The sequence below is a fragment of the Condylura cristata genome, unplaced genomic scaffold, assembly GCF_000260355.1.
Source record: "Condylura cristata isolate star-nosed mole 26May11 unplaced genomic scaffold, ConCri1.0 scaffold00042, whole genome shotgun sequence".
Classification (NCBI taxonomy): domain Eukaryota; kingdom Metazoa; phylum Chordata; class Mammalia; order Eulipotyphla; family Talpidae; genus Condylura; species Condylura cristata.
In genome coordinates this window covers 2,573,299-2,598,675 of record NW_004567143.1, presented here as the reverse complement: position 1 = coordinate 2,598,675, position 25,377 = coordinate 2,573,299, and the positions used below count along the sequence as shown (strand labels likewise).

General features: G+C 41.6%; 1 protein-coding gene across 1 annotated transcript in view; it reads right to left on the bottom strand.

Moving 5' to 3' along the window:
* Nucleotides 1-25,377, bottom strand: part of CNTNAP2 (contactin associated protein-like 2) — a 1,046,635-nt gene that overhangs the window by 798,065 nt on the left and 223,193 nt on the right. Inside the window, exon 5 of the mRNA XM_012733843.1 lies at nucleotides 2,070-2,273. Within this exon, the coding sequence (XP_012589297.1) occupies nucleotides 2,070-2,273 (204 nt within the window). The remainder of the gene's footprint in view (nucleotides 1-2,069; nucleotides 2,274-25,377) is intronic.

Sequence of the window (25,377 nt, the reverse complement as noted above, 5' to 3'; positions counted from 1 at the left end):
AAAAAAAACAGATCTTAGGTTTCATCCACTGCTAGGAGAGTGTGTAGGTGCAAATTTTTCTAAGTGCCTACATTTGGGGTTCCTGGTTTCTCTACCTATCTTTCCTCCCTTGTTCCTTTTTCTGATTTGATTAAAAATGACTTAAGATTCTTCTATCTTCCCCAAGGTAGTACATGAACACATGTTCATTACTAGAAGCACGGAACATTATGAATAATTGATATATAAAACATTAATCACTCATTTCTACTATTAAAAAGTTCGATCTGCTTCTTTTCAGATTTTCCCCCAAACCCATTTAGTTCCATGTACGTATGTGTATATGGAATAGAAAAGCAATGACATATTATTTTTACTATTCACCCTACAGTTTTTATTTCAAACGATATAATTTTTCTCATATAATTAGTTATTCACCCACCTTTTGCATGGATATCAACTTACTTCCATACATTTAGCTTTCTTTACATTTAGCTTGAGCCTTCCAATTTTTAACATTGTTATTAACCTGGCAAAGTACAACCTTGGTCATAAATCCTATAGTCATTTTTTATTATTTCCTTATGATCACAGAACTAAAACAGACATTGTAAATATCTGAAAATATAACAGAAACTCCTCAACCTATTCTCTAGCCAGCATTTCATTTCTCTGATTCTTCATTTCTCTGGTTCTTCATTTCCTGTTGATTCTATTTGAAATATCCATTTTCAGACCTCTTATCTCTCCTCACCTGTGGTAATCAAGACATAGACCATCCTATTCCACCAAAGTAAATCAGCAGAAATCTTTGTGGTCAAAGTCAATACTGACTCTTCTGTCTCCATCTGATGTGACACTGAGGTGAATGCACCACAGCCAGCCCTCGCTTCTCCTCAGCCTCCATAGTAGTGCATATTCTTACGCCCCCACTTTCTGTCTTCATCTCATCTCCAGTTGAACACCTCTTTTCTCTCTCATATGCGCAACTCAAATGTATCTCAGGTTTAATGCTAATAAGCAGTGAAACTGCACCACGTCCAAACTGTTCCACAATTTCTCCTCCAGAGTAAATTAATCCTCAAATGGGGCAAACGCTATAGAGAAAATAGAACTTTCTCTGTTTCTGAAAATGGCGCTAGGAATTTACATTTGCGGCTCAAGTCCGTACTCCTAGGAATGGTCCTTTATTTATTCGTTCGGTCTTACTCTACACCCCATCCTGTACAAATCGTGCTAAATTTGCCTCCAAAATGATCTCCTAGACAGACCGACTCTGTTGGTCACATCTCCTGTGACCTGTACCACACTGAAGTCTGGCTGTGCCTCACAGATTGACAGAAGCATGTTCACTCAAGAAGCCTCATTTGACCTCTAAAGCTAAGGGAAAGATGCCACATAGTTTAAAGTCCACCAATGGCCTCTCACACTTAATATCTCAACTCGTTGCTCTGCCTTAGATGATCTCACAGAATCTGGACAGCCCAGCCCCCAACTATGGGGTTTCATCATCTATCCCACTGACTAGGTGCATCCACACAGCTTCCTTCCTGCAACTAAGAATGTCTAGTCTTTGTCTTAAGTCAGTCCTTCCTCTCCTAGCTCTTCTATTCTCACAGAGGTCTTTGCCATCACTCATATCTCAGAAAGGACCTCCATTACCACTTAGTGAATGCTGGCCTCTCTTACCTTTACAGCACCTTTATCACAGCAATCTATCTAACTGACCTAGTACTACCTACCTGCCGCCATTTCCTTTAGTATGGCTGTTGGAAATAATAATGAATAGATACTACACTGGCTGAGCCATTCACTAGGTCATACATTTCATGAATGCAAACTTTTTTTTTTTTTTTTATTGTTCACTGTTACATTGTCAGTACTGGTAGAATGCTTGTATAGTACCAATGCTTACTATTTTTTGAATGCATCCGTTGCCAATATCTACCAACTACAATAAATTAAAAGAGAATTGACAACATAGCAGGGACTATTTTTACAATTTGCATTTTCTAGATTAAGCAGCCATTCACATTTTATTCACAGGAACATCAGTATAGGGAAGAGCGATACCAAGGGCCACCACCCACCCAGGTTTAAGCTGAAGACCAGCTTGGCTTTTCTCAGCTCCAAAGTGATGTAATCTCCTTGCTGTCCTTCCCCGTGCAAGATGACCCCTTCACTTTCAGATGTTTGAAATTTCAAGGCGATGACGTCTTTCAGTGTTTTCATCTTCTTGTTTCTGAATCTATATGGCAAGACGACATGGCCATCAAAGCTGATAACATCAGCCCCTGAAAGAAGAAATCAGTAACATTTTAGTTCACTTATCTTATGTTGCCATCCAGCGAGAAGTTTAATTACTTCCAATGGATATCCGCACAGCATAATACGAATCATTTTCCTGTGAAAGCTAGAAACCTGTATTGTCGTTCTACTTCTTGTTTTGGCTTACTGTATATCCTGAAGTAGATTTCTATAAGGGTGATCCATAAGGGATGATCACAGAAATTTCTATCAAAATAAAATCTCTCTTCGATTTTAACATTCAGGACATAAATTCGATTCATTTATCTGCTTAAATTTTAGACTGGGAGGCTGGCATTTAAAACAGTAAAAATATTTTAATCCCAGGGCTATTATGAGATTTCAATGTTTTCCTTCATAAATGAGGCTAACTCTTCATGATCTTTAAATACACATTTTATCAACAAATTTCTTTGCCACAGGAATGAAAGCACTGCAAAGCACAGTGAGATGCTAAATTTACTTCACTAAAGGCTTTTACTTACTAGTACATTTTAGTAGACTTTGTTAGTACCCCAAATTCATAGCTAACCAAACTTTCAGAAGTTTCTTACCATCAGCTCCTGAACCTCATGTCTGCCTCAAATCCCATAATCGCTCCATCATTTTGGGATGGAGAACTGACAAAACTAAGCAAAGACATGCTCACCCATATTTGAGTTACAAGAATATCTATCTTTCTATGACTACAGTAGTGCTGATTTGATTTCAGAGAGAGTCACTGAAGATGTGAAATTACAAAAACATTTTAGAAGGGAAACCATTTTGTTCCCATCCCTGAAGCAGGATGGAGTCCATTTGTTTCACCCCTGCTATTTATCCACACCAGATATGGACAATGTGATGACCTCATTTATTATTCACTATTGATTGGTGAGTTTCTAGTGCCTGGTGAGTTTCTTTGTGCCTGGAATGGCACAAAGGCCAATTTTGATGGCTCAGATCAAGCTTTAAATACGGACAGAGGCTTAATTACCATATTTAAAAATTTACCACTGAAAGTATGCTCACCCATTTCTTTAGTTTTCAGTCTAAACTAAATAGAAAACCTACTCGACCTGGAGGTTTTACTTACATTAGGGTTACAAGGAGGAAGGCTACCGCTTGTCCTGGGGTAAGGTGCTGCTAAACACGGAGACACGCTGTCTAAAAATAGCAACCAGTCTGAAAATTATCAGTGGCTCATTTCCTCAGCTCATGGCCTAGTTATCTGGCATTTGTTTGCTTCAATCTCATGGGGACACTTGGGGTCCCAAGTTACAAGAGAGAGCACCCCACACAGCTTTGGGCAGAGCTCCCATTTCTGTGACTACCTGCATCAGCTGCTATGAAGTCACTTTCTAGGAATTCAGCTATTTCTAACAGTACTTAAAAGTATAGCCAAGTTTTCCCTTCACTCATCAATGGATTGTCAATGTTTTTAAAATATTTTTATTATCTCAAATACGTATGCCTTTAAATGTTCACTTATAGAATCATTACATCCTACACTGTTCTGAAAGAAAAATACAAATTTGGACTCAAACTTTTCATTTGCCAATTCTTTACTGCTCATAAAAAGACTTTCTTAATCAACAGACTTCTGTTCTCTGAGACTGTGAATCACGGGGTTTATTTTACTATAGGGAAAAAAATCAGCCATTAAATTTGGCTTCTGTTAATACTGCAAAGCCAATTAGACTTTAGCTTAATCATCTATACTGTCACAGCTGAATTCCAATTGCAATATCTTTGTCATCTGTGATGAGAGATACAAGAAAGAGTAGGCTGATGATCGGATCCCAGGTTGAATTTATAATCCAGCAGTTGGTAGAAATTACTTTTTGTCTTGAAAAGTGAATAAATGAAAAGTCGGAGGAAGGAGTAAATTTTGAACTCTGGAAAGTAATTTCGCAGTCAATTTTACATCAGTGACAGGTGAGTAATAGACACATCACTGTTTTATACACCTTCAATATATATTAATTGACATAAAATATTCCCCATTCATCTCTCAGGAAGTAAATGTTCACTGAACTTAGATAGAGGAACGAACTCACTGCTGCTTTATTTTCTCTTAAACAAAATCTACATTCAATTCCAGGTACAGAATAGTGGCTTATGCAAATGTTGATGCCTTTCTGCTTTACTTGTGGGGCAACAGAGAAGAGTGACAGGGAGAATCAGGATGACTGCTTTCTTCACTCAACTGTAAGATATTAACAAAACACAGAGGACGACTATTCTCCACACCAAGCCTCATCTTACAAATGTTATATGGCCAGTGGTCGGTTGAGATGCTGATAAAATCCTCTGTGAGCCAACCAGCCACATTCAGAAATCTGAGTGGTTCTTCTGTGTGTGGGTTAAATGCTTGCAAATATCAGCACAGGATGTGAATGTAGAGTTGGCTTCAGAATTACAAAATTCCTGGAAATAATCTCTGACCCACGTGCAGAGAGGGACACATACCATGTATTTTCAAGAGATTCTGGGATATTGTAAAATTCATCAGAGTTTAGTTCCTTTTCCACAAAAATATATTCAAATTTCATTTGACATCTAATAATATGTTGTGAATATTTTGGGAAAAGCCACTAAACCCCCCCCCCATTATCCTGATTGCTTATCACTCCCTAGAATTAAGTTTTCTATTCAGTGATTAAATATGTATGGTTGAGCTGTTTAAGCAATCTCAACAACAATAATGGCTAGTCAAAGAGTGAGTGCAAAATCATAGTGCTCCCACAATTTGTTTCTAACAATAACTCAGAAAGCTGGGAATACGCCCAATTCATCAAATCATCATGGTAGAAAGACTTGTTCCTTTAATTTCATTGTTACTTATTCTTCACTCTCAGAATTTATCTTATGGCAGTGTTTATCACCTAAAGTTTTTAATATTTAAAAAAAATATTTTTGCGGCCCTCCCTGGTGGCGCAGCGGGTTAAAGCACTGCACAAGAAGCTGAAACCACTTCCGCATGAGTTTGATTCCCGGCTGCCCTGGAGGTGACCACAGGGCGCAGCAGACCTCTCCTGAACCGCCCGCTGCTCCCCTCAGCAGTGTACTCTGTCGATCTGCCTGTTCTGCTCCCCGCTCTGTCTCTGGTGAAGCCTCTCACCGCCCCCTCTGGCCTATACCCCAGTTCTGTATGCACAAATAAATAAATCTTTAAAAAAATATTTTTGCTATATTTTTACTATATACTTAGTAAATGTCTATTATTAGAAAGACATTTTTAATTACAGAAATTGAAAACATAAGTGAATCCCAAAAATAAAAATTCACCAGTATTGATGAGTAGCATATTGGTGTATATAGCCTTCCAGATTTTATGCCTTTATCTATTTACCTGCTGTATGTAATAACAATAATTTATAGCATATAAAGTGTATTGCTTTATAAATAATTTAAAATTATATTACAGAGAGAATTGAATATTGCCATTTTCTATATTATCCCAGTATTTTTTGTTTTGAAAAGTTTTTCTACAATAAAATTTTAATAACTACATGGTATCCCACTGTAAATATGAACTTCAGTTTTAGAAATGATTTCCTATTTTGTATAGCTAAGTTACTTGTAATTATCCCCAAGTCCAAAATTTCTATAATGAACATTCTTGTGAGCGTCATGAAGACGTGTAAGATTCCTTACTTTAAATTTCTAAAGTGCTACTGATCAATTAAAGTTATTGGTAAAGGTGTATTGATAAGTTAGTATTGGAACTTACAGTACATATTTTTTGTAAATAAATATTCATCACTTTCAACAGTTTGAACATATCTCTGCAACTACAATTTAAGAATATTACATGGTGGTATTTGCTTAGTTTCCCAGTTTTTACAGAAATGCAAATCTATTCTATATTCCTCAAGCTAGATTCCAATATTCGAGATACGTTGACCATTCTCTAAAATAGACCAGACCTGGGCCTCTCCCTGGAGGCACAATAGGCTAAAATGCATCACTGTGAAGCTGTCCACGGCCACGGCAGCACGAGTTGGATCCCCGCCAGGGAGCTGACCCACACGGCACAGCAGAACTCTCCTGTCTCCTCGCTGCTCCCCAAAGCAGTAGATTTCAGTAGATCTGCCTGTTCTGCTCCCCAGTCTGTCTCTGGTGAGTCTTCTCACTCCCTGCACCTCTGGCCTGTACCCCAGTTCTGTATGCACAAATAAATACATCTTTTTTAAAAAGAAACTTTATTTGCCTCATCACGAAGCCCACTATTTAAAACAGCACTGAAAGAGTGGGTACTCATTAACATGTGCGATGATTGCATGTTGCCAGTCATTTCTCAATAGATTGCATCAAAGTTCAATAAACTTTATTAGTTTCCCTTCATAATCAGAATCCCTAGATTGGGAAAAATTTCAAGAATCCCTCTGGTCCACCCTCTCCCGCAACTACCAGTGTCTCGGAGGTGCCAGAGAAGAGGAGTTTGATTTGGTCAGTGGACAGTTCTGGGGGAAAATTAAATCCATTATTACCAATTAGCTATGCATTATTACACTGATGGATACTAAATTTATCTCCTCTCACCTGCACAGTTCTGATCTGATTAATGTCTTTCTTTCCTCCCACTGCCTTCTTCCCACATTTCTGGGGTCTAAACCCAAATAAATAAAGTCAATTCCAAAAGGTCATAAGAGCGCATTAGAGCAACGAGCACAACAAAAGAGACTTCTCCCAATCGCCTAACACATGATGAGCTGATGGATCCTGAAATGCTGTTTCTATTTGGGGACAAAGAGAGCAAAACAAATACCACAGTTTCTCTTTACAATCTGTTGCTTTGCACTCAAGTGCTTGATCCCCCACGGCAGAACAGCAACACTATGGCAGGGCTTGGCTTCCATTTCTCTGGAAATCTCGCGCGCCCACAGCCGACCGCACATTGAACTCCTCCAGCGCCAGGTCTTTCCCCAGCTGCGCTGCCCGTTCTCACGCCCACGGTGCAGTTAGTTAAGGCACAGGCCTGGGCTTAAACTTATTCCTCCCCTCGCAGGCACCCACTTCCATCCAGTCCCAAGTTCGGTGAAATTTAGTACATTTTTTTTTAAGATTTATTTATTTGTGCATACAGAACTGGGGTACAGGCCAGAGATCAGGGGCGGCGAGAGGCTTCACCAGATACAGAGTGGGGAGCAGAACAGGCAGATGGACGAAGCACACTGCTGAGGGGAGCAGCGGGCGGGTCAGGAGAGGTCTGCCACGCCCTGTGGTCACCTCCGGGGCAGGCGGGGATCGAACTCATGCAGAAGTGGCTTTAGCTTCTCAGTGCAGTGCTTTAACCCGCTGCGCCACCAGGGAGGGCCAAAATTTAGTACATTTTTTAGAATTTATTTTTTTTTTTTTTTTTTTTTTTTTTAGACATTTAGCGTGCGGTCGTTTCTTACATGCACCACGTCCAGGTTCCCATCACGGGCCACACTGCCTCCAGTCTAATCTCCCTCAGATCTGTCCTGCACACTGACGCTAGACAGGCCTTTCTGGAGTCAGCCTTTTGGCAGCAAGACTTCAGCACAGCCTGCGGGAATCCCCAGGGCAGAGCCAGAGCGAGCGGCTGCCTCCCGCAGGGCTCCCAGCCCTGCTCTTAGATGCTAACAATGGCCAACTGGACCGCACTTTGCCTAGTGCCGTTCTCCTGTTAGGCTTCCTTCCTGCCGAAAAGAGCAACTGTAAAGAAAAGTTAGTGCAACCTTCAGCATCCTATAAACTCTAGATAAAGCTCACCTACCAGATACATTTCCTGAAGGTCTGGCCATTTCCCCAGACTGCCCCTGGGAGACTGCTTCATCCCATCCTGAGCTGGGAAATAATCTCTTTATGGGTCTGATTTTCTGCAAGCACTCCTAAGACACAGAGTCTGGGACTCAGGATCGTTCCACTCTGTGTATTTAGCACAGTAAACACTCCGTAGACTGAAGTGGATGCCACTGATGTCTGAGACAAGATAACAGGAAATTCTCGTTTTTATTTTCCTTGAAAACCGTACCTGGCACAATGCAGTTTATTCTCTGAGTTGAGAGTAACATGATTTAATAGCTAGCATTTATGCGAACATCACCCACAGCTGTGGGTTTTGATACGAATAGTTGAAAACGTGAAATGTTTTCAATTTATTCGTACTGTTTACAGTTTGTAAGTCAAAGGCTAAAACATTTAACTCTGGTGTATGCTTAAATACTCTACTTATTTTCCTTTTAACTGGATTCATTGAAGAGAATCCACCTATTGAAAGATTACATTTTCTATCAAACGAAGTGATTTTACACTAGTTTATCTATCGACAGTTTATACAATCTTATAAAGGACAAAGATGGTTTGGTTCCTATATAGTCAGTATTGCACTGCGTCATTAAAAAAAGCTATACACATTGGGTTAAAACACAGCACTAAGAAGTTAGACACAGCCGCTTCAGCACAAGTTCGATCCCCAGGGAGGGAGCTGACCCACATGGCACAACAGAGCTTTCCTGTCTCCCTGCTGCTCCCCTCAGCAGTGTGCTTCATCAGTCTGCCTGTTCTGCTCCCCACTCTGTCTCTGCTGAGTCCTCCCACCAACCCCCCCACCTCTGGCCTGAACCCAGAGGTGCACACATAAATCAATCTTTTTTAAAAGGCTGCAATGCACGTCAGGTGCTGACTGGTTAAGTTGTGGGTAGTCCACTTGAAGTAGATACCAGGAATTATTAGCAAGTCTTTGAAATTATCATCATTAAAAGACCAACACAAGTTGAGATGTTCCATCTTCCTCAAAAATGAGGAAGGTTTTACATACACACACACACACACACACACACACACACGACATCAGAGAATCGCGACCCGCTTCAGAGCAGAGCTGCTCTAATACAGCTGATGATACGGAGATAATAAGCAATTTCTGAAAATTAGCATAAATTCTATTTGTAGGAAATCCATGTGGAAGCTATTTTTATTTATTTTTGCAAATCGAAAAGTCCAACAAATTAGACTCGCCTCCCCTGTGGTCACATTACTGTTCATACTGAGAATAACTCTGGGCTTTGGCCATGCACAGAGTATTTTTTTGCCGAGGAGGAAACCATCCAGCATTGTAAACCCTAAGTAAATGTCCAGGGGCGAAGACAAGGAGCGGACCCAAGACGCCCTCCCTGCCTAACCCCTGCCTTGGCGGGCCTCGGCGCTGCCCACCGGACTGGCCCTCTGTTTCCTTCCAAACTGCCTCACGGCTGGCGCCAGCTCGGGGCGCAGAGGCCGGCGGGCAGCCGCCGCTGGTGGTCTGGCCAAGGTCCTGTGACTGACACCACGCTGAAGAGGCCCCTGTTTCCTGTCAGCTGGGGGTTCCGGGAACGCGGGGGTGGGGTCGGGTGGCACCAACCACGGCCCCCCCGGGCTGCTTCCCCACCCCACCCGGCTTTCCCTTCCAGGTCAAGTGCCTGCTCCTTCTCTTCTCTGACGCAGGTCGTCTGGCTGCTCCGCTGGGGGCTGCGCCTCCCCAGGCCGGCCGACCCCCAGGGATGTGAACCACTTACCTGCCCACCTGAAGCAGCTCCCCAACACGCAGCAACAGGCGAAGGGGACTGCAGCATCGCCTGCAGCTCGGTGACCCTCCCCAGGAGGCTCAGGCCCCAGGGTCTGCTGAGCACCCACTGCAGTCACTCAACAGCCCCCCTACCACCTGCCCCTGCCGCCTGGCTGACTCTGGGGGTCCCTCTATATGCCCCACGAAGGGCACCCCCTTACCTGTGCATATTGTGAGTAACAAGCTGCAAGAACAGATATTTTAGCAAGTTTGTTCTGTTATGTTGGCCTGACTAGAACTCACATTTTCTTTTTCTTTTTTTTTGTTATATTTTAAAACTGCCCGATGGTCTCGCTCTCTTTCAAACACACTACACACCTGAAGACCCCCAGGGCAGAGTTATCTAACTGTGAATCAGGTTTTTTAAAAGATGTATTCATTTATGCATACAAAAACTGGGGTACAGGCCCAGAGGCAGGGTGAGAGGATTCCCAGAGACAGAGTGGGGAGCAGGACAGACCGACTGACTGAAATACTCTGTTGAGGGGAGCAGCGGGGACATAGGACAGATCTGCCTCACCCTGTGGGTCACTCCCTGGCGGGGATCCAACTGGCGTTGCAGTGGCTGCAGATAGCTTCATAGTGCTGACACCTCACCCCTTGCCCCACCAGGGAGGCCTGAAAAATCAGTTTTGACTCAAGAAAGCTATCTTGGAATTGGCAACAAGGATTGTCTCATGGTTCTTCAACAGGCACCTTTAAGGCAATTTTGGAAGCCGTGGTCTGATGGCATGGTCTGATGGCAGGGGACAGCAGTGGACTCCAGCTAGAGCCGAGCCTGCCCTACACAGGCACTGCCGCAACGCCCCTGGGCACACGCTCACTGTGTGCACTACCCCACCCTGCAGACAGAACCTCCGAGGCGTGGCCTCGTCAGCCTCCGCGTGTTCACGCTGCCTTTCTTTAAATCCAAGTCTCGAGGAAACAACAATTTAGCCACGTAGAGCCATCATCTTCCCAACTAAGACACTACGGAGCACGTCTGCAGACAAGGAGCGATGATGCTCTCGCGGGTGAGCAGGGACTGGCACTGGCACTGCTTTCACTTTCTCCACCTTCTGAAAGCCACTGAGCGGGTCCACTGTGCCCTCCCTTGCGGGAGACCTGCCCAGAGGCTCAGCGCGTTCCCAGCCGGTGGCGGCATTCAGCACAGCGGCTTCTGCGTCTGCTGGTTGATGGCCCACACCATTGCGTGGGTCTTTGGCTTTGCCCATACATCAGGATTAGCAAAGCTCAGGCTGTACACGTGTCGTGACACGGCAGCCTCCACGGGGCAGCTGACACCGTCCAGTTAAGCACTAAAGGCTGCTCTGGGCTCAGCCATAACACACTTCAGTGACCGGGGCACTGGAAGGAAGCCGACTGCCGTGAACTCGGGGCTGTCCATTACTTCATGACACCTCACAGCCGCCCCAAGGAGCCGGCCGCATTAACTCATTTCCATAAATGAGCAGTGCTCCCACACTGCAGCCGAGACCCAGCTCTACGGAGCTGCAGCATCCGGGGTCCTGAGGTCAGAACTCACCACGCCAGAACTCAAGAGGAACAAGCAGGGACACCAGCTTGTTGCAAAGGCCTGTGGGTCTGTCCTCCATGCTTTCACTTCTAACACAGAGGCAAATCATAGATACTGCTCTGCTGGACTTAAAGATCAGTGGGGAAAGGTGTCCTCAGTGGCTGATAAACTTGGCTTGAAACTATGGGGTATCTGGGCTGCACGACAAGTCTAAGCACCTGTCTCTACCACCTGTCGCAAACTCAAGTTTGTAGCAATTCTGGTCATTCAGTCCTCAAGAAAGGTCAGAGAACCAACATTTACAGGATATCACTGGGTGTTTGAGGCAGAGGGTCTGGTCTGAGCAGCGCTGTTTGACCTCACACCTCCTTAAACTTAATGTCAAAATACAAAATAGAACAGACAGCATGCCTGACGATTGAATTATTCTCCATCGTACCATTTACCTATGGATTATTAAATGATTCATTTGATAATTTATTTACAAATTATTTTATCATTTTTATTAAATCAGCAAGGAGTTTTAGTTTCAAAGTCAATTCTTTAGAAAACAAGTTCTTGGTTTCAAGAACAAAATTTAATTGTGCCATGCGATACACATGTCAATCACTTGATGCTACCATAAAGTTATAGTAAACATCACAAGTGAGGGAAGGAGACACCATGAGTCTTTTATTCACTGAGGTTAAGGACAGAAGACTTTCTTAAAATAAAGCACATATATTTTAAGCAAATATTGCAGGGGCCCTCCCTGGTGGCGCAATTGGCTAAAATGAAGCACTATGAAGCTGTCTGCAGCCACCACAGCAAGAGTTCCATCCCTAGTGAGGGAGCTGACCCACAGGGCGCAGCAGACCTCTCCTGTCTCCCGGCTGCTCCCCTCAGCAGTGGACTTCATCGATCTGCCTTTTCCACTCCCCACTGTGTCTCTGGGGAATCCTCTCACCTGCACCCCAGCTCTGTATGAATAAATAAATAAATCTTTTTTAAAAAAAGTATTAACAAATAAGTCCTGCTGATCCACCAGTACTGGTGGGTTCTGCCTTTGCAAATCGACTTCTCATTAGGACTCCCCGAACCCCACGCACAGGCCGGAGGGAGGGGAAACTGAGTGGGCTGACGCCCACATTCCTAGCTCTGGCCACACACCGCAGTCTTGTTTGGGTGCTCGTCCTGCAAAAATACAGCCTGCTCATGAGCCATACAGTGTCGCATGCCTTACGTTGGCATGCCTTTTATGGGTGATTTCACTGTTGCAAATGCCTCTCCCACAGGAGCTGCACAGCAGCAGCGGCCTGCTGTGTGCCTGAGGGAGGACTGTGCAGCAGGTGAGGCTGGCCTGCTGGGCTCTGGGGCGGGGTCCGGAGGAGGGTCAGGGGTGGGACCCTGGGCCGGCCATGAGCTCACTGACAGTCCATCAACACTCCAGATTGGGGGTGACATTGTCACACAGAAACACAGGTAGTGACCAGGCTCACTGGAACCCACGCCCAGCCTCCCCCAGGGGCAGGGGTTCAATGTTTGCTAATTCAGTGTCCATGGTAACGGGAAAGAAAGTAGCCAGGAGTAATGAGAACTGACTGTAGTTATACCACATTCACTTCTTTAACAGGAAAACAAAAAACATTCCACACAGATGAAAGTTAAAAATACTAATAAATGTTTTAAATGTCCTCAGGACAAAGGGTGGTATCATCTCACACATATATTTCTGCTGTCTTTCCACCACGTGGACAGCAGGAAGCTTAAACGCAGAGTGCATGAGGCAAACCTGTCACCCCTTAAGCTTACTGACACTAAACTCTCTGGTTTCCACACTTAATTATCAAAATAACTCATTACTGCAAATGCATATCTAATTGCAATTTTTCAAGCACTTCATACCAATATTAGTAGTAGACAGATGTAGAGGGGTTCAGAACAAACCTCCCCAAAATATGCTTCTTTGACATATTAATTACTTCGAGCTGAAGGCACAGGAGAAAAACAGAAGGAGGAAAGTCACTCTGACCCTCCCTCTCCTAACTTAAAAACAAGACATACATCTGCCCTGGAGAAAGGAAACTTCCCTGTCCTGGAAAGGGATGTGGCAGAGCTCTCCACGGACCAGAGCAGAACTGGGTCTGAACACTGAGCTGGGGAGTCAAGCACGCTCCAAACACCCTACGAAAATAACCCATACCTACTGTTTCCCGCACGTGCTTGCTGACTACTGCCCCACAGATGACTGCTCCCTGCGCACGTCCTTTGTCCTGCCTCAGCCCTAGTTTTTCACCCTTTAGATTGAAAAGGTGCAGGAGCTTTGGAGGCGAGGAGCGTCATTCTTCTTCTGAAGACTGCTATAAGCACATAAAAATAGGAAAAAGAATCCAAAACGTGTATGCCTGCCCCTGGCTAGCCTGTCTCATATCCAGTTATTTCTTGGTCCAGCAACGAACTCAGAGGAAAGAAGGGAGTTCAGCCAACACTAAATGGGCTCAGAGATCACTGGGAATCACGCTAGAAGCGTCACCCCATTTCCGTTCCCCCAGCTAAGGTCCAGGATTGTTGTTTCTATTTGGCCATTTGATTACTGTCTATTATTCCTGCTTAAAATCTGTAACATAAAAACACAGGGTAGAAAATTAGTCTACACTCTAAGTCTTACATTGTTTTAAGGCTATATGTAAACTTGGGGTTGGCTTCCTATATTTTAAGAATCTTAGATATACTTTTATCTGATTTATACTTTGAATTTCTCCTGTGAACATACCGGAATAGTTTCTCTTGAAAAGATTGGCATTTTCTTTTCAATAAAATCTTGAGCTACAGGAAATATTAAAAACCTATTGAAGTTTCAAGATGTTATAGCTTCAAGAAGGCAATCATTTTGAATTCAGAAACTATAGGTATTAACATTTTAGGGATTTTTTTTTTTGAGGGATATTAAGAAAGGAACAGAATTTGGAAATAAGACACATTTTGATATATTGCCTACATACCGGATTTTCAACTTTCCACATTTAATGTTTTTTACAGTTTGGGTCAACCCTAACAGTTTATGCACTTCCTAAGGCAAGACAGAAATAATGCTGTTACTAGTCCTATTTATAGTAGGTCAGCTAAGTCCTTAAAATGTCGATGCTTGAGTCTCTCTTAATGTAGACCTAGAAGCAAAGCACATATCTTCATCCTAGGGGGAATAGATGGCATGCTGGGGGAGGAAATTTATTAGAAAATGAAAGCCAGCTTCCCCTTGACTCGGAAGGCCTGTGGTTGAATCGCTGGCTTATGCCTCTCCCAGCAGACATCATTGGAGTACTGGGTCAGAACCCAGAGAACTCAGACATAAGCCAGGCTCTGGGGCCTACCAATTCACCTTGTCCTGACTTTTATTTTTTAAGTTAAAAATTTTTATGAGGAAGTTTCTGGATGTGGGATCTAAAGAAATGACTTCTAAAGAAAATTAATACCTAGATTCCTAGTTACTTCATAATTTTAAGTTTACATAATACATAATGAGTAAGGTTGAATTATTTCAATTATAGAAATGGGAACAACGTTATTCTGTGAGGAACTTAAGGAAAACAGTCTTGGCTTCACGCCTGAGGGTTCAGCAATAGCATTCATATTTGCCGCCATTTTAGCCCTTAGCTTAACATAAAACCATGACTTATCCTCTTTCAATATCAGGGTCACTCTGAAGTAGGGATACACTTTGTACATTTACAGCCATGATCCCTGGTTCTTCAAAAATGTCATGTCAATCACAAATATCAAGTGTGTCCCTATCTGCACACTGTAGTAAACAAACCGACACTGTCCTCTGCATGTCCCCTCCTACTAAATAAGGGACCGGGACCGTCTTTTGTTATTATCTTCTATATAATGTGTCCAAATTATTTTTCCCAAGAAGGAAAATAAAATGCCGTTTCTGTTTTATCTGTTTCAGGAATGATCCAGTTCAAAAAATAAATGTCAAGAGACTACCGGTCAGTATTGTTAAGGCCAACTGGTGAGATACAAATGACTACTTAAACATTCAGCATACAGAATGAATCCACCACCTCCCTCTACACACTACAACACTCACCAGCCTCCCCTGAGGCTCAGATCTGTGCAGGGCAAACGGAAACATGGAAACGGGTGATTCTCTGTGATGTCTTTCCATTCTAGAGATTTTCCACTCACCCTCATCCCCACTGCACACACCATCAGAGACATTAGACAGTAGCTGAGAGAAGAATTCACACCAAGCCACAGACATGGAGTGACATTTTAATGATGGTAGTGGGCAGTCCTAAACTCAAAGAAAGAAAGTTTGCAGAGGGATCTGAGACCCAGAGCCTTAAGGTTAATGAAAGGATAACTGGGTGGGATGAAGAATTATGGAGATTCTACCACAGAAGCTGCAAGTCAGGTGGGAACACCCACATCACAGATCGTGACCCCTCCCCCCAACGGCAAAGTTCCTCCCTGTGACAACAGAGACAGGGAGAAAATTACACCCGGGGTGAGCCGATAAAAGCTTATAATTATACTTATCTTTAATTTTGAGATTTCTGTGGTATGACTTTGCTGAGATTTTGCCTGCCCTTTGCTATGACATTTTTTTTTTTTTTTACCTTATTAAAGATGAAATCAGTTGTTTCCCAGGCAAAAAGTATCTGATGAGGGAGTCTGGGATAAAATACTTTCTGGGGGTATATCAAAAGATTACAATCAAACGTGCTATTCTAGTATGAAGTACACAATTATAAAAATGCTTTGCTATTTTTTCTTTAAACTCATTCATATTCTTTCAACTTCTCTTTCATATCTCATTAGGCCTTTTTTTCCTCTCCTATTTAAACAATGTAATTTGGTATTTTCATTAAAATGCCACTTTATTAATATTCCTATTAAAATTTTCTTAGGAGTTTATGGCATTGATTAGTATTAAAGATGGAAACATTATAATTAATTTGTTCATACAATTTCCAGTAGGAAGCTGCTTTTGGTGACATGCCTCATTGCATTTCCAATCATTCCACGTGGTGTTATGATGTGACTTCAGGGTTTAAAGGCAAAGTTATCTGGGAAACATGGTTGCTGTTGGCTTATAAAACTTTAGTGTGTATGCAGTGAGTATATAACTTCTATAGGGTTGAAGGATTAAGACTCAGTGCTATAACCATCATGGCTTACCTGGACAGCCTGAGTTTGACCCTAGCCAGGGAGCTGACCCACATAGTGCAATAGACCTCTCCTGTCTCCCAGCTGCTCCCCTCCGCACCTCAGCAGTGAATTTCAGTACATCTACCTGTTCTGCTCCCCACTCTGTCACTTGTGAATCCTCCTACCCTTCATGCTTCTGGCCTACACTCTAGTTATTCTATGCAAAAATAAAAATTTAAAAAATCTTTAAAAAATATATATGTATATAATTTTACAGAAACTAGGGCATCTGGATTGCAAATGCTTTGCCTCCTTCTATTAACTATCTTTATCTCCAGATCACTGGGTCAGGAGACGCCGTAAAGAGTTTCTGAACGGCATTATTAACTATCTTTATCTCCAGATCACTGGGTCAGGGGACGCCGTAAAGAGTTTCTGAACGGCATAAGAAGTACTTGTTAAATATAAACAGATTAGGCATAACAAAAATTTAAAAATAAACAACTGTGAAGAACTGGCAACTGTGAAGAACTGGCAAGACAGACAATAAAAAAAATACATACATTTCTGAAAAGAGTTTATCTAGGCCTTGGTTTTAAGGAGATATCACGTATAGTACTATTTTCTAGTCCAGGAAAAAGGGATAGAGACAAAGATATCAAAACGGAAATGGAGTCACCAAAGATACCTTTACTGTGAAGCACACTTTTAAGTCAACTACTAGTTTTTCTTAAGAGACAATAATGTGAAATGATGTCATTTATTTCTTAAAAGTAAATATATGTATTTCCTTAATTTTGAGCGAAAATAAGCTTGATTTTATGCTTGTTGGTATTCAATCTCTTGAGTTAGGGATATCTGAGGACTTCATTATCAATACTTGACTTGAAGTGTTACAAGGCTACAATTTGAGTAACAGACAACTCAAAAAATAATGAACAATAACCTTTACTTTTTATCCTAAATGAGGCAGCCTATTGAGGGCAAGGCAGTATGTATGAAATTATAAATTTAATACACATACTAGAAAACATGTTTAACAGAAGTACAAGTTGACATTACTATTTGACTTTCCAAATCACTCAGGAATAAATATAGTATTTCCCGTATCCCAGACAGTAGTTTGTCATTACTATTGCTCCTCTAGAGGCAGAGATTTATATTAGTAATTTTAGCAGACACTCTTGGTTGCCCTGCAAACATTCCATTCTTTTTGTTGTTTTGTTACTGGGTGAGCCTGGATTTCATTCTGCCTCTTCCAATATAAATACAGGAAAGGAGACCCTTTTCTCAGCCACAGATTCAATCTTGAATATTCACAGGTCTACCATGATTACTACATTTTTTCTGCAACTACCTGGATGACAGGTAGGCCTATGACACAGTGATGGCCAACATGGATGAGGGGAGTTGGCCAAGATGATCCCATGTGTAATACTTTTGGATTTCTAAAAAGGCGGTGGCAGAAAAGTGGTACCTCTAAAAATGGCAGAATCACTAATATAAGAACTGAAAGTGTGGGGTCAGCTTGGCATGAGGACAGCCGAGACATGAGCCAGTCTCAGAACCAGAGGGACACAGAAAGATGCAGGAGTCACTTACATGTCATCAGGTTAATGGATCAAATAAACCTGATATCTTCCCCACTAATTAACTTTTGTTATGGAAGAAACTAAATTTGTTTTTTTCATTCGGTTTGGGTCAGGTTTTCTTACAGAATACCAATAAAAATAATTACTAGTTTTATTTCAAGTTAACAAACATTCCAAGTGATAGCTGGCTGGCTGGCCACTTTTCAATTCTCCTCTGCAGTGCTATATAGAGGGGAATGCAACAATGTTCTGGTTAAGGGCAGTCACCGGATGCTGTGTGCCCATTCTAGTTCCGTTCCCAATGGAAGAGTCAGCCCTTGTAAACAGAAAAATGCATTTCATCCTCAATCCAAACACTGTGATGAAATGTCTGGGCAAAACTTAATGACCAGAAGAGCATGGTTACCTCAGATCAACTATTCTTTAGTGATAACCATCCTTCTGTCATTTCTTCCTCCTATGTGGTGCCAACTGATGTACAATTGGCAGCCACCAATCCCAGATTTTCTCTGCTCCCCAAAGTTCAGCTAACAGCTAATGGCCCCCCTTATTATAACTACTGATTGATTCTTGCAATAAATAAAATACCTCTCATTCTGAATTAAAACAAACCAATATAAGTAATCATGGGTCATTCTGAACAGCAATCCTCCAGTTGGTAAACCTTTTCATTTTGATACAAAGAATTATTGACCTGGTTCAATGAGAACATAGCACCCAACTTTCTGCTGTCTTCAACAGACTCATCTGAGTCCCAAAGATAAGTGTGCACTCAAACTAAAGGATTGGAAAAATAATTCTAAAGCAAATGGATACTTAGAAATGCAGGAACAGCCAGAATATATCAGATAAAATAGATTTTCAGCTAAAAATTATTACGACAAGTTTGGATATTGCATAATGATTGTGTCAATTCTTCAGGATTACATAACATTCATTAATGTTTATGTATCAAATAAATGAGCATCACAATATGAAATCATATGTAATCAACTATTGAAAGATCTGAAAAGAGGAGCAACCCTGGTGGCGCAGCAGGTTAAAGCACAGCACTAAGAAGCTAAAGCCACTTCAGCCTGAGTTCCATCCCCACCCCAGAGGTGACCCACATGGCATGACAGACCTCTCCTTACCCGCCCACTGCTCCCCTCTGCAGTGTGTTTCAACAGTCAGCCTGTTCTGCTCCCCACTCTGTCTCTGGTGAATCCTCTCACCACTCCTGTGCCCCTGTTCTGTATGCATAAATAAATAAATCTTTAAAACAAACAAACAAGCAAGAAACATCAACGGCAACAATACCTCACAGCAGTGGACAGATCAACTATACAAAAGAGTCAACAAGGACAGCCTTAGGTGAGGAAAAAGAACAGATGGGCTTTCAAGACATGTTTAAGTCTTTGTACTCCAAACAAGTTGAGTACACTTTCTCCTCAAGAGCACATGGAACATTCTCAAGGATAGACCACATCAGAGTCACAAAATAACTGTAAATAGATTAATGAAGAGTGAAACCATGCATGTTTCTTCTCTGATTTCAATGGGCTCAACTAGGAATAAACCACAGAAACAAAGTGGGAAAAACCTCAAATATGTGGTGATGAGACCACATTCTACTTAATAACTATTGGTTAAGGAGGAAATCACAGGAGACATTCTTAAAATACCTGGAGAGAAAAATGAAATGAAGAAGTAAGGTAAGATGCAGCAAAAAAGGGAAGTTTATAATAACACAGGCCTAAGTCAAGAAATAAGAACTATGTTAAACAATTTAACCTTTATACTTTAAGAAATTCAAAAAAGAGGGCCCTCCCAGGTGGCACAGCAGGTTAAAGCACAGCACTAACGAGCTAAAACCATTTCAGCATGAGTTCGATCCCTGCCCCAGAGCTGACTCACGTGGCGCGGCAGACCTCTCCTGACCCGCCCGCTGCTCCCCTCAGCAGTGTGCTTCATCAGTTGGCCTGCTCTACCCCCTACTCTGTCTTTGGTGAAGCCTCTCACCGCTCGTGCACCTGTGGCCTGTACCCCAGTTCTATATGCATAAATAAATAAATCTTTTAAAAAATTCAAAAAAGAAAATACATCAATACTAGAAATCAGGTAATATAAAGATCGTTGAAATCAAGAACAGGTTCATTAAAAAGATAAACCTCTACATAGGCTCACTAAGGAAAAAAAAAGAGTGAAAACACTCATAAGTAGAGTCAGAAATAAAGGAAGATACTACAGAGGATCTTAAGAGACTAATGCAGACATATTTATGCCAATGAGCAGATAATATAGAGAATGGAAAAAAATCCCAGATTTATATAACCACCAAGGTTGAATTAAGAAACAGAAAATGTGAATAGACAAATTACAAACAAGAACAATGAAACTTTAATCAAAAGTCTACCCCAAACAAAAGCCCAATACCAGGTAGTTTCACTAGTGAGTTCTAACAAACCTTCCAAAACAAACTTTAAACTACCTTTTTCAATATCTTCCAAATGATTGAAGGGGATGTTTCAAAATATATTTCATGAAGCAAACATTTCCCTAATACAAAAAGCAGGATATAAGAAAAAAGAAAACTAGAGCTAACTACCTCTGATAAACATACATGCAAGAATTCTCAAAAAAGCAAACCAAATTCAATAATACATTTAAAGGAGCAAGCACTGTGGCAAGTGGAACTTATTCCAGAGACTCAAAGATGGATAAACATTTACAAACCAATTAATGTAGCTCAACACATTAACAAAAGCCAAAATAAAAATCATATATTGATCCTATCAATAGATGCAGAAAATACATATGACAAGAGCTATATGACTTCACAAAAATGGGGAGAAGATCTGAAAGACACTTCTCTAATAAAGACATGAAGATGGCCAACAGTCATGTGAAAATATGTTCACCATCAGTTGTCAGGAAAATTTAAGACAGGAGCACAGTGAAAGCACACCTCACACCAGTGAGCAGCATATATGCATATATATGGTGTGTGTGTATCTATGTATCTATGTATCTATGTATCTATCTATCATAGAACCAGGTGTAGGCAAGGATATCTATCTATCATAGAAAAAAGTGTTGGCAAGGGGACCCTTATACACTGTTGGGGAATGTAGTCTGGCCCAGCCCCCATGAAGAAGAATATGAATGCCTCAAAAACATTAAAATTTAGATCTACTACATGATCCTGCAAACTTGCTCCTAGGTATCTATGTGAAGAATGCAAACCCAGGAGGCCAGGGAGAGGTCTATTTACTATGATATCAGTCAGCTTCAGATCAGTAGAGGTCAGGTGATAATGGAAGAAATTACATCCAGGAGACTTTATCTCAGGTAAGGTATTCCAAGAAACCAATTAAAAGCAAATATACCATACGGGTGGGAAAATGGACCAGAATTTGATTTTACTGCTTACTAACACTGGAACGTTAGACAAGCTCTGGTTTGCAAGGTGTAATCAGGTGGCAACAGCACTTGAGGTTAATCAGCAGGGGTTACAGACACTGTAGTGAATGTATAAAGGAGGGCAAGTCTCAGAAAGAAGAAACTACGTAATTGCTGTGTGTTTGATGTTGCCATTATTTTCATGATTAATGTCACATATGCAAACGCCCATTTCTTGGTCCCATTAAATGGCTTCTCAGGTAGTGCCCATGTCAGGGTGCACTGGACAAAGTCATAGTCCGGCTGTGTTCTCTCAACTGTTAGTCTTTCACTGTTCGTGTTCTACTGCTCGAGGGATGAAGACTCAGATCCAAGTTGTGGTGGCTGGAAGCCAAGACCTGGGGTGGGGAGTCTGAACTCAGGGTAGCTCTGCTCCTTTCAGCTGTTTAGCCTTGACATGCTCCTCAGTCTCCCTGGGGTCTCCTTCCTCAACTACTAATTGGGGACAATAACATCTACTTCCCAGCCTACTGAGGATTAAATGAGTTTAAACATGTGAAGTCTTAAAAACCATGCTTAGAAATTTTACACATCAAAATATCTGGTTATGTTTTCATACAGAGTAAATTAAGGTTTAGCACCAAGCCAAGTAAAACAGAGAAGAAAAAAAAAAAAAACCTACATTACAAATTAGAGTAGAGAGAAGCTCACTTTTTAAATGAAAGAAAAATGAAGGGGATATGGATAATTTATACAATTGTTTGCTTGAAACTACCATGGCCAAGGGACCGATAGCTTCACCTGAATTTCAGCCAAAATAAAACCTGCAGACATGAAGCAAGATATGTGAAGAAGTAAAGAACACCAAGGTGATAGAGCTTTAAAAAATCTGTGTTTTCCACAGCTTCAGAATTCCCTGTTTAATCAGTAACAGCTTATCAAGCATGAGATGGGAGAAAAACAATCATCGCGACTCCAGATGGAAATGTTTAATGCATATCGGTTTACAGGATGAATATAAATTGCAAACATGGTGGGTTTTGGTTAATCTGCTGAATAAAAAAATATTGAATTTGTTCTACTTTAATTAATGAGTAAGTGAATATTTGACACAGCAACATGCTTAACCCTTTCACAGAAAGTCAACTGCCAGTGCCTTGGTAGATGAAATCGCTACTGGCAGTTCTGTTTTACTTACAAATGCTTTCCTAAAAGTATATTTATAAGAGAGGTGAAATCCTAGATACATCATCATCTGTTCTCTCTGCACTGATGAGAAAATATGTGTGGCTTTACCTACATGTGTAACTCACACGTTTAACACTATATAAACAACGGCAGAAAGGTATACCAGATGCCAGGACAAGAGGCCCAGTGCCTGTTGGCTTTTGGAGGGTAGAGAAACCTGAGTTTGAGGAGGGTGATATTAATGCGTGAATAAAACGACAGGATTCTATCAGTGCCTATCTCAAACCAAAATACAAGGCAGTCACATTTTAATTGTACATACTGCATCCTATTTATTAAATATCCAGGACATTTACAAATATTCATTTATCAAGTCCTTGTAGGTACAATTATTATTATTCCCACTTTACAGGTGAGAGACAGAGGTACAGGGAGGCTAAGCAACTTGCCCGAGACCATTGGGAAGTGTCTGGAAGGGCTGGGAATTGAACCTCCTGGGCTGTGAGGGACTCTGCACTCCCCACAACACAGGGGCACGCCTGGCTGGCCAGCGACCAAGCAGAAACTGAAGACAGAGGCGTTGGATCCATTGACAAGAATGACAGAAGAATGGAGAGTAAGTGTCAGCTAATTATGTTTTATAAATTTTTTATTACAGTAACATTGATTTACAGCACTATATATGGTTCAGAAAGGATTCAGAGGGGAAACTGTTCTACTGGTAGTTATGTTTCGGGAAATATGGGGTTTTGCTTCAACCTAAGAATAAATAATTGGCCATCACCACCACTGTTGCTCTGAGTCTCCTCCCTTTGTGAAGTTAGCAGGAAGTAATCATCGGCCCATCCTTTGTATTCACCAAACAAACTGTGCAAATTAAAAAAAAAAAAAACAAATAAATAAGCCTCTACAGTTAATCACAATTGCATTTGCTTTCTTCAAACACCACAGGGAAAGGAATCAAGGCCACTTGTCTTTATAAAAACCAAAGAGGAAAATACAGGTTTCCTTCATCAGGGAACAAAGGAGAGAAATTAATCTTTTAAAACAATTATGCTGCTTTATTAAAAAAGAAAGACAGATTAAAATCTGAGCTAAAGAAATAATAGACTAAGTTGGAAAACAATGAACATTTATTTTAGTAAATACTCTTCTCAAATTGAAAGTGGTTTTATTTCAGAAAGCTAGATGAAATGTTTTCTGAGTAATTCAATTAAAATGTCTAAACCAGGGCCCTCCCTGGTGGCGCAGCGGGTTAAAGCACAGCACTGAGAAGCTAAAGCCACTTCCGCATGAGTTCGATTCCCACCTGCCCCGGAGGTGACCACATGGCGCGGTAGACCTCTCCTGGCCCGCCCGCTGCTCCCCTCAGCAGTGTGCTTCGTCGATCTGCCTGTTCTGCTCCCCACTCTGTCTCTGGTGAAGCCTCTCGCTGCCCCTGAGCCTCTGGCCTGTACCCCAGTTCTGTATGCACAAATAAATAAATCTTAAAAAAAAAAATGTCTAAACCAGAAGGACTACTGGAAGGAAAGCAAGGTCCTGTCAGAGGCCCCCCAAAATGAGCAGGTTGCTGCAGGTCCCCACTGAGGGCTGGCCCTGAGCACTGCACGCCCACCAGAGAGGGGTGAGAGGTCCAGTCCTTCTAAACACAGAGCTGAAATGATCTCGAATGTTCTGTTTTTAGCGTATGTGTTGTTGATGAGGGTTTTTGTTTTTGTTTTGTATCCTTGAGTAGAAGAACTGGGGTTTGGGCCAGGGGTGAGTAGAAGAACTGGGGTTTTGAGGTGCAGGGGGTGAGAGGGTTCACCAGAGACAGTTGGGGAGCAGAGCCAGCAGTTGGGGAGCAGAGTGGGTATTTATATTACTCTACTTAAAAAAAAGATGCCATCAATATCTGGAAATAAGGCAGCTAAAAAGCAAATTTTCTACATCTAGTAGGGGTATTTAATTACAAATGGGAAAAAATGCTAATCAGTGCATGGACTGCCGCTGATATTTCTGTTAAGTCCATGGCCAAGCAGGTAAACGCCAAAGGCATTTCTGAGGAAAAAGGTGGTGTCCTGTGCCTACACAGGGAGACACAGCAAAGATTCCTTGGTTCCAAATGATACATATTATCTTTAAAGGGAAAATGGCATGTGATTACTTTCCTATTTAAACTCAGAGATGATCAGCCAAGTAGACTACCCAAGAATACCAGGTGGGTAATCATTAGAAGAGCAGACAGAAATCTCCAGCAACAAAAGAAGAGAAGCAGAACCATTTTCAGAGAAACATGTTGGTTTTGGGGTACTGACATTAACATTTTTAAGATCATATCTCAGGTTCTTCACCCAGGGTGAAGAGAAGGAAATGAATTCTGTTGAATGAAATAGTTGCTAAATTGTCGAATGCTAAGCACTAATAAAACATTTAATTTAATCAACTGCTCTGATTCCAAAATCAAAATTATCTCAACACAAATTAACTGTCTGTTGCTTATTCCATCATCTGGTACCATGTTTAATTTGGAAACGTCGCTTTAGCCTAGCCAACTTGATCTCCTAAACTCTCACACACGCCATAGCCCAGGTCAGGCTCGTTTCAACTCCCGGAACTTCAAAAAAACAATTCACACTTAGGCCACTAGAACTTCAATATTGTCAATTAAATGGACAACTTGTCGTCTTCGTCTTTCAAGACCTCTCAGCCACTCTTCCCTCCCCCGGACCTTCCCCCCCTCC